This window comes from Artemia sp. Qi Xiang Cuo, chromosome 16, assembly GCF_049724085.1.
Source record: "Artemia sp. Qi Xiang Cuo chromosome 16, ASM4972408v1, whole genome shotgun sequence".
NCBI classification, from domain to species: Eukaryota; Metazoa; Arthropoda; class Branchiopoda; order Anostraca; family Artemiidae; genus Artemia; species Artemia sp. Qi Xiang Cuo.
In genome coordinates, this window is record NC_142809.1 from 12,260,677 (window position 1) to 12,271,111 (window position 10,435).

Consider the following 10,435-nt stretch of genomic DNA (forward strand, 5'->3'; position numbering starts at 1 on the left):
GCATAGCTCACTCGCAGGTCTGATACAAGGCTATTAAGGCAAAGAGTTCTCGTAGTTTTTTTTTTTTTTATCTCAGCCCTACAGAAAACTTAAGTATTTCATCGAAGAAGCTTCGGAGACATTCGGTGGTGGTGCATCTTATTTCGTAGAGTTGAAATTCAGAAATTCATTTTTCAATTCATCAATAGCGCTATAGCCAGATTTAAGCTTATATAAATTTATCTTGCAATTGTAGAATTAGGTCCTTTTGTCTCTCAGACAGAGTGTTCGGGTTGAAGACTTGCAGAGTTTCCTTGTAATCCTGCGGATGGTGGCTTTTATTTAAATTAATGAGACTATCCTTGATTGCACTCTTTCAAGCTCTTTAGGTGTACTTAAAATAGGAAGCACTTAAGTAATATTGGTCAGTTGAAGGCTGTCACTGTTGCATTCAAAACGTCTTATAGAAGCCGTGTTTGTACTGATTTGATGAAATATTAAATATTAGAAAGAGCAGTCATATTTGAGGGCGACATCAAGAATTTTAGCTGGATGAACTACGAGAAATTTCGATTCAGGCATTTCTAAGCCAATTTCTAAGGAACTTCATCTAATTATTTGTTTTTAGTGACGTTCGTTTCAAAATTTTTTGTGCTGCATTCTTCGGTAAATGAGATAACCAAACTTTCACTAAAGAGAGTTGTCACTACTCAATTCTCTATTAAGGTGAGAGGATGACGGACAGATCACTCACCATCCTTAGATATTGTGGAGGATATAGTTGATACCGAAAGGTAATATCATTGCTGCAATCTTTGTCCCCCGAGGAGCACTGCAGCTCAAATACTTGCATTCAGAGGCGAGTTCATCCGGGTACAGCAGACAAAAGCGCTATGTTCATCCTTTTAAGAAATCCGTGACGAGGTACACCTTTATTACCGTCATTTTCATTAATTCCGGCTTTAAGGGGGTCAATTAGGTCAAATACTTTCCAAAAGCCATCAGTTGTTAGATTCACAAATGAACAGTCTTTATCCAGCAACGTCAATACTAATATCAACCTCAATCCAGCAACCTCAACCTCAATAATAGAGGTGCACCTATGTACAAAAGGGTTGCATCCTTTGATTCTACCATATTAGTGAACATGGTGTTTTGGAAATGTGGCTATGCTATGCTTATTGGATACAAGATTTTTTGATTTTCGCAAATGTCGTGATAAATAAAATGGGTCTTAATTGGTAACAAGCAGTGGGAATTTTCACTTTCGGACCCATTCGAAAGTAAGCTACTTTCAAAGTTGTGCAAGCGAACCACAAACACAGTGCCAACCCAACACAAAACGGTGGCCGGCGTTTACCCCCTGGAAAATAATCCCCCCCCCGGAAAATACCCGAGGTCTTGAAGAGGAGGCAATCCCTTTCTTTTATGTAATAATTTCAGTTTGTTTTAAGGTGTGATGTTGCTCCTCACTTTCAGTTGAAAGACTTGTTTTTTTTTTATTTTGGTTCTTACAGATAGTATTTGTTAATAGGAAACATAAGTTCTTAAAGAAAAGTAAAGAGCCTCATTAAACAAAACATGAGCAGAAGTAAAGTCAAATAGTCTTAAAAATAAAAACTATGGAGTATAATAGAAAACAAAATTAAAAAGATATAAAATATTTTTATATGAAAAAGACTATGTCAATAAAAAATGAACGGAAATTAATATAAAAACACTTTTTCCACAAAACAAGTTTGTCAAAGAATAGTAAACAATAGTAAACAGCCTCGTTAAGCCAAAAATTAGTAGAAATAAATTCAAATAATTTTCCAAGTGCAAAACTACCGCAAATCACCATAAATAAATAAATTGAACCCAAGAAGAACAGGAATTACAATAAATAACCTATTCAAACTCAAAATAGCAACAATTAGCATGAGTATGGCTGACAACCCCCACAGCACCTTAAGACCAGAACATAATTTGCACTTTACTGAAAACAAAATACATTTTAAATGTTTTCACTTTTTTGACTTAAACAAATAAAGAAGTATTAAGACCATAAGGAATAGATACCAGAATATGTAAATCAAACTGACAATATATGATTATTTTTTTAAGTAAAATGCAAGATATTTTCTGGTCTGAAGAAGACATGGGTGTTGTCAGCGATACTCCTTTTAATTTTTGCTCGTTTTGAGTTAGATTAGGCTATCTATTGTAATTTCTGCTAGTTTTGGGTTTCATTTATTTGGTAATGGTGATTTGTGGTAGCTTTACACTTGGAAGATAAGAAAAACAAACTCGTAGAATTTGACAACGCTTTCGTCCGTAAAAACTTAAATTTAGAATTTGTTGGTTCCCAAAGCCAACTATAAAACGCCTAGAACCACATAAAACGCCTAGAACCACATAAAACAGTGCGAACCCAACACAAAACACTGGTTGATAATGATCGAGGAATTTCATAATCTCATGGGGCAGTTCAATATCTGTTGAATTCGAAGGGAATCGAACCTTGCAGTTCTTGGCTTTGGTCATTTGTGGTTGCAGAATAATTCAACAAATACCCACTAACAATTTATTAACGTCATTGAATTCATGTATTGACCCATGGTCAGGAGAAGTTTGAGTACTTTGTACTTGTTACAAACCATGTTCTAAGTAATATAGAGAAACGCAGTCTGCAAATTATGATAACCTTGTTTATGTTGTGGCAAAAGAAACACTGACGGTTGAAATTTCTTTGTATAAACAATACAATGTCCTGTTTTCGCAAATTTTGTTGAGACAATTTTTGGGGTTCTTTTTACAAATCGGTATAAAAACAAGGGAAAACTGCACTGGAATGATTGGGCAGCTCCCATGCACCCCCAGTATAATTTTGAATGCGCCACCACCTAAATATGCTCAATATGCACTCAAAATTTGCATCTTTTCCAATATGCCCTTACATCCTATTTTTTTAGGTTCTTGACATAATGGAAGACATGTTATCCGAAGGAGGCAAAATAGTGGACTATCATGGTTGTGACTTCTTTCCCGAACGCTGGTTTGATATCGTCTTTGTTTTAAGGACAGACAACACCCTCCTTCACGACAGACTCACAAAAAGGTTTCTTTTTTTGTTGTATAGTCTTCTAATTTTGATGTCATTGAAAAACAAAGCTTTATAAATAGCTTTATTTAATCTTTAAAAAATAGTAATTGGTTGGCCAATTATGTTAAATACTATTTACTTTGCTATTAAAATGTTTTCAAGGAGGTTGGTGAAGCTACAAATAATTTAAATTTTTAGACACAATTTTCTAATTTTTGGGGGTAGTGGGGGGGGGGGTATTAGAGACCAAATTCAGGCCAATGATCAAGTAAATAGACTTCCAAATTTCTCCTAAAGATAGTGATTTTTGCTTAGTTGGTAGTGTCTGCTAACAATTATTATTCGTTTGCCACAGTTACTGCGTTTGCCACAATTACTGCGTTTGCCACAATTGTCCTGTGAGATTTCTTACGGCGTATAAATCAAAACAGTTCCATATTCGGAAAGGCTTATGAAGTGCCTGTAGCCTAATATGAATTTTATATGTGATTGTGGTTCACTGATAGGTTATGCTAATATTTTTAATAATATTTTGAAATAATATTAGAGCTGTTCAAAGAATAAAGGGTTGCTTTAATGCATTAAAGGTTGGATCGACTCATGTTGGCCGTACATCGAACGCATCGAAAAGCGAACCTTTGTTTTTCAGTTATACATTGGCGACTGCAGATATATTTATTATGCTAGAAGATATAGAGATCAGACCAGCTGAAGAGTTGACTTACCTCGGGGTCCTAATTGGTACGTCACGCAATGTCCCTAGTTTACTTATTAGTGAAGCTTTTTTCTACGAATGGAAAGCTTGCCCCAAGCAGGTGGAAATTCAATCATGGTATTCTAGCTAGATTGTATAATTCGTTTGTCTTATCGGATTTTGTTTATGTTTCTCCAATGTGGGATTACTCCGTAAATTCCGAGAAGATAAAGCATGCACTATTTATTTCAAATATGCGAAGTGTTAGCTTTGACTATCACCGTGATTCATGAACTGTTACTTGTTAAATAAATTCGGATTGATAGACCATGCTTTAACAGTTTCTATTGGAGCAGCGAATTTTCAGGAAAATCCCCTGAATCTATGTTATACATGAGTAATTCTCCAGGAACAAAACTTCAGTTAAAATTGCTGTTTGAATGTTGATGCTGAGTTAACCCATTTCGTCCTATAAATTCATTTTAAACCTTTTTTTCATTTTAAACATTTAAACTTTTTTAAACATTTTTGAAGTCATATTAAGTTGTTTTGTACGCCTTTTTCTTACCTATTCATTCTTTGCCGCCGATTGGTTTTGCACAGTTTTGGAAGGTAATAAATCTGTAGGTGGAAGGTAATAAATCTATTGTATCACTAATAAGTGTACCCAAGGTAAAATCTATTACCTTCAGGCCCACTCCCTCCCCCAAACCTAGAGGTCTTAAATGATTTCTTTTTTTGACACTGTTTGCTGGTTTTTTTTTCGTATTTATATCCCTTCTTCCCAAATAATATCAAAAGTAAGTGCTTACTCCAAATTTGGCAACTCTCTTCAAACCTCTTTTCAGTGACGTTTTTTAATCCAGTTTCCAGGTTTCCAGAAACCTGGAAACCTTGTTTCCAGATTTTTCTACTCCTACTTTAAAGGAAATTGATAGATGTATGTATAGAACTATTGATATAAACAACAGACAGTGTGAATTTTAGCGACTTCCAGTAGCTTCATCTCTGGTCCCAACAGACAAAGGCAATCAAATCTAAAAAGTCTTTTCTGGTAAAATATGGACTTTCTTTATTTAAAAATGAAAGAGAGAAACCGCCCAGGCATCAGGGCAGCCAATTTTCTCATTTAAATTTTCAAACAAAACTGTTTTTGCAAAAGAATTTAGAAACTTTATATTCGCTCATCTGTAAAATAATGAAAAAGCGACAGGACGCTCTTTTACTCACAAAAACCCTATTTTTCTTGACTTTACACCTATTTAACATTTATAACATCGGTAACAACTGACTTTCTGCACACTACTTGTTATTACTTGTCTTAAGCTTTGTAACTTAGAGACTGCACCCAAACTGGAGGATGGTAAATTTTTTTTTTAATTTAAAATTTTTTTTTAATTTAAAAAAAAAAATTTCATTTAAACCTTCAAACCAAACTATTCCCCCCCCCCCAAAAAAAAAAAATTGAAAAAATAACTCGTCTGTTGAAAAAAATTCACTCATCCCAATATCACATTCACTCATCTGTACAGTGGCGTTTCTGAAATCTCTTGCGCCCAGGGCAAAACCTTGATTACCAGAAAGTTTTTTCGGTAAAATATGAATCCTCAATTGGAATTAATCTGTGAAATAATAAAATTGGTAAATGTATTGGAGAACTTCTTGAAAAAAAAAAACCTTATCGCTCAGACACTTCGTTGAAAGTGTTCAGACACTTATCGCTCAGACCCTTCGTTGAACGCCTTTTTCTCATTAAGGAACTTATTTTTGTGAACTAAAATTCTGGTCATGAATAAGAGATGACTTGTGCCTTTTTTTTAACCGTTGTCAGAAACAGCTAGTTTTTGTAATATAGACATATTAAATATAATACACAACAGACAGCGTTAATTTTAGTGACCTCCAGTAGCTTCATCTTCTGTGTCCAAGGCCGAACCCAGGATTTTGTTTTTCGGGGGGGGGGGGGGGTTACTCAAAGATTTTTTTCAGGGGGGGGGTCACAAAAACTGGAAAAAACGCATAAAATTTGTTTATATCCATTTTTGTTACATTTTTACGAGTCAGACAAACATTTCGGGAGGGGGGGGGTAACCCCCCCCTCTCTCCTTCCCTGGTATGGCCTTGTCTGTGCCAACCAGCTAAGGCAATAAAATTGAAAAGTTGTTTCTGGTAAAATATTGACTCTAAATCCTCAATTGTAATTAATTCTGTGAAATAATAAAATTGGTAAATGCGTTGCAGAACTTCATGAAAAAAAAAATCGTCATTGCTTAGGCACCTTGTTAAATAAGCTTTTTACCACTAGTCCCTCCCCTCCTTTTTTTCACTAAAAAACTTATTTTTATGAACCGAGATTCTTGCCATGAATAAAAGATGACTGATACATTTTTAAACCCTTTTAAGAAACAGCTAGTTTTTTTTTAATGTTATGTAACTGTGTTGAGTTGTAATGCATTTAGTCGGCATGTATCAGATTACTTGTATTGAGCTGAATTTGCTGGGTTTTCAGTATTAACCTTCTTGTGTTGAGCGCTCCTGATTGAATTATTCATGTTTATTTGTCTGTGTTGAGTTATTTGTCATGAATCACTTGAGCTGTATGCTGGGGTTTCTTGCGTTGAGTTGTTTGTTATATTGAGTTGGCTCAATTAAGTTGTCTGTGTTGGGTCTATTATTTTGAGTTTATTGGGTTAAGTGTCCTGTGTTTATTCACCTAGGCCTGACTTCTATAATAGAATATGATTATTCACTGCATTAGCTGTAAGCTAATATGAGTATCAAAAAGTTTTGGTAACTTATAAGAGCGGGAACTGGCGCTAGTGTCGACAAGAAAACTATCAATGCCATCTAGCATTTGGTGTTAGTTGGAATTTTTTTTTGGTGTAATAATAAGAATAATTAATTTAATTAGTGTAATTGGTATAATTTGGGTAGTAATAAGTGTCTGATCTCAGTTCCCGACAGAAAAAAATTCCAAAGCTTGAAAAAATGCCAGGTCTCACCAGATGCTAGATGGCGTTAATAGTATTATTTTTTTTGGTGGCACTGGTGCCAGTTTTCACTTTTATAAGTTACCTATACTCTTTCATAAGTATATTAACATTGAAAAACAATAACTAGTAATGCAAAGAGCTCTGTCAAGTTTATCTGTTAATTTGATTGGTTCAGTCTGTGATACTTTGAGTTGCGTGTGCCGAGCTTTTCTTTTTTGCTATGTTGAGCACCCAGTATTGAGCTGTCTGCCTTGGATTTTTCGTTTGAATTTATTGTGTTTGAATCAGTTATATTTATAGTTATAATTAGTTATATACGTAGATTCTTCGGTTTTTAAGTGGAATGGACGGATTTTATATTGTAATGCTTGAATGTTAAGTGCTTTGTTGGGTTGAGTTTAGTGGACTGTTTTGAGTTTTCTTGGTTGATTTACCTGGGTTAGGTTTCCTGTATGAAGTTGTCAACTTTGAGTTATTGACGCTTTGAATTATTCCAAATACTTAGCTATTTATGTTCGATGTTTTCAGGATACATGTGTTCTAGGTAAAAGTTTTAACAACATGACTAAATTGTTGGTGGTTTTAGGTGTTCAGGCTGCAAGAGAAGGTGTAAAATATTTCAAAATGCCAAATAATTTGCAGTTTGAATTTGATTAAATTAGGATTAAATGAGGACCAAGTCCTGTGGTGGCGCAGTGGGTTGGATCTCAGCTTGGTAATATGGGACACAAAGTTAGAACTGAGATGTAGCAACACACTGCAGGCCGACGCCAGGATCTTAGTAGTGAAGAAGTGTCGTTAATCCAGTACGTAAATGAGGATGAAGAAGTGATGTCAGATACCAAAAAATTTCTCAAGTCTCTTCATTTCCTTCATCTTCTACATGAGTAAGGAAAATAGTTATTGTGAAAATGTAAAATGTAGAATAGCCAAGACATATCTTTTTTAGCAGTTGAAAAAGTTTGGAAGAATAGGAAGTCAAGTCTTAGAACTATCATTAGGAAAATTGTGGCCGGGGTAGTAAGGGCTGTCGAGTATGGTTCTGAAACATTAGCTTGTCGAGAAGCACAGGAAGACACACAAGATATTTTCTAGAGAAACTTGTTTTAGTGACTATGTATCAAACTCTAAATTATTTGAACAATTTGGCGTGATCTTAGTCTAAGGCCTTTATGAAATTAATGTTTCATTGTATCCCTTGTTGAAATAAGTTATTAAAAAACGAAGATCACAGATTATCTTGATGTATATCTATACCTTATGAGAAAATAGTTTCCGAAGTCAGGTATAATTATGGCCAGGTATAAAGTAGCCAAAGGTGGAAAAATTATACTACTGACAGTAAATGAATTATCTTGCTTGATTATTTAATCGACACTGTTGCATCTTTATGCATGAAAATAAGCGCAAGTTTTATTGGGATTAGCACCCTGTGCATTAATTTTTATAGTCATCAAAAATAGGTACACCGTACGTGTGTTGATTGCGGGATTCGTGCATGTATTTGAACAACCTTTTGAAAACCATTGAAATGAGCCATTCATAGAGTTAGTGCCCTTGTCCCAAGAGCGCCAAAAATAATATTGCTCTTGGAGGTAGTTCTAGGAATAGGAAATGAATAGATTTATTTAATAAAAAGAGCTTTCATAGTTTTGGCCTAGGCCGCAACTAAATAACGCTATTTTTTACAACATTGGTCACTAAAGTGAATGAACGATCGATTAAATGCACTAACAAAAAAAAGGGACGAAAGAGTTCACGAAACGATTTGTACGGCACCTTGGGGGTTCAAGCTTGATTTGGCTTCGGGTATTCACACGTTTTGTATTTCCTTTTTCACTAGATTTGCAACATGCGGGCTAAAGGAGCAGTCTGAGCTAAAAGTGAGACCGAGTATATATGCGGTTGAGCTGGTTGGGTACCATGGTTCAGGACAGGAGAGATCTTGTTTTACTCTCCTTGATTTGCAGCCCATACGTGTCATACTGGCTGACGAAAGTTGACTTGAGGTCACTACTGAATGTGGAACGACTTGGAGCTTGGCAACCAGGTACTTCAGCAGGTTAGATTAGTCTTCAACGTATTTAAACCGATCACCAACTCCCGAAAGCACGAAATTTATCACTGCTAGAAATAGAAGGGCTGCAAGTTTGGTGCCCTGAGGTGCACCACAGGTAATTTTGCCCCATTCTGAATCAGATCTCCCGGGAAGAGCGCGTATACACACTGATAACGGCCGCAAAAAAAATCCATAAAAAGTAGCAGAATATACTTCTTAGCACCCATTGCCGTCAAGTTCTCAGCAGTGGTAATATGGCGGATTAGGTCAAACGCTTTTCCATAATCAGCTAAGATCAAGTCCGAAATAGTATTCCTTTGATCTAGACATTCAGTTATGAGGTGGAATAGTTTCACCAAATAGCGAATAGTGCTGCTTCTCTTCAGACAACCGTACTGAAATGGATCCTAGGAAAGGGCTATTTTGAGAAAGAAGTTCGTGGTAAATGAAAGATTCAGTCACTTTAGCTAGGTTGGGAGTAATTGAATTCTGCCTTAATTGGTCACACGATTTGGGACCTTTTACTTTGGGTATAACTCGTACGTATGCCTTCTTCCACGCCCGAGGAAATCTTTGTTCCTTAAAACACTGGTTGATCACTGAAGTGATTAGACTTTTCAGAATTGTAATTCAAATGGCTTTCTTGAAATTTCGGTTTGAAGCGGTATAAAATTCGGGCTCAATGGCCAAAGAAGGGATCTAGTATTTGCGATTTAATATATATATATATATATATATATATATATATATATATATATATATATATATATATATATATATATATATATATATATATATATATATATATATATATATAGCCAACATGTGGCGATTATCTTTTCTATTTGATGGAACTTTTAAAAAATGTGTAAATCTTTGACTCATTTCAATCACTGATTAAATTGCTTATTGGTCTCTAAGGGCAACGAAAAATGGGTTTAGCACAGGGATCTTGTCAAATAAGAATCATTGGGTCAGTGCCGTTCTTGTGTTCTATGACGTCTTTTATCTGAATATAAAAATTCCTTCGATTTTTTTTTCAGAGGCTATACTGGCAAGAAGTTGGAGGACAATATCCAGTGTGAAATATTTCAGACAATTTTAGAAGAGGCAAGAGAATCTTACAAGGAAGAAATAGTGCATGAACTGGCTAGTAATTCACCTGAAGAGATGGAATCAAATGTTGATAGAATTGGGCTTTGGTTAATAAGCTGGAAGCAAGATAATGGAGTTGCATAAAATAAAAGTTACTATTTACCACCGTATTTTTTCCTTTTCCTGCAGCTATAGGGAGCAATTTACCCACTTCAATTTAAATGTCCTAATATAGGGCTTTTTACCACCTTATATGTCCTTATATAGGGCTATTTACCACCGCATTTTTCCTTTTAGGGAGCAGTTTACCCACTTCAATTTAAATGTCCTAATATAGGGCTTTTCACAACCTTATATATCCTTATATAGGGCTATTTACCACCGCATTTTTTCATTTCATGCATATATAGGGCTATTTACCACCGCATTTTTCCTTTTCATGCACCTATAGGGAGCAGTTTACCCACTTCAATTTAAATGTCCTTATATAGGGCTTTTTACCACCTTATATATCCTTATATAGGTCTTTT

The 10,435-nt window shown here is 35.1% G+C and overlaps 1 protein-coding gene across 1 annotated transcript in view; it reads left to right on the forward strand.

Annotated features, from left to right (window-relative positions):
• The window catches only part of Ak6 (adenylate kinase isoenzyme 6), a 33,273-nt gene extending 23,206 nt beyond the window's left edge, over nt 1-10,067 (forward strand). The window contains exons 3-4 of the mRNA XM_089102179.1: nt 2,934-3,079; nt 9,854-10,067. Coding sequence (XP_088958305.1) covers nt 2,934-3,079; nt 9,854-10,049 — 342 coding nt within the window. The 3' untranslated portion in view covers nt 10,050-10,067. The remainder of the gene's footprint in view (nt 1-2,933; nt 3,080-9,853) is intronic.
• Nucleotides 10,068-10,435: the final 368 nt, after the last annotated feature.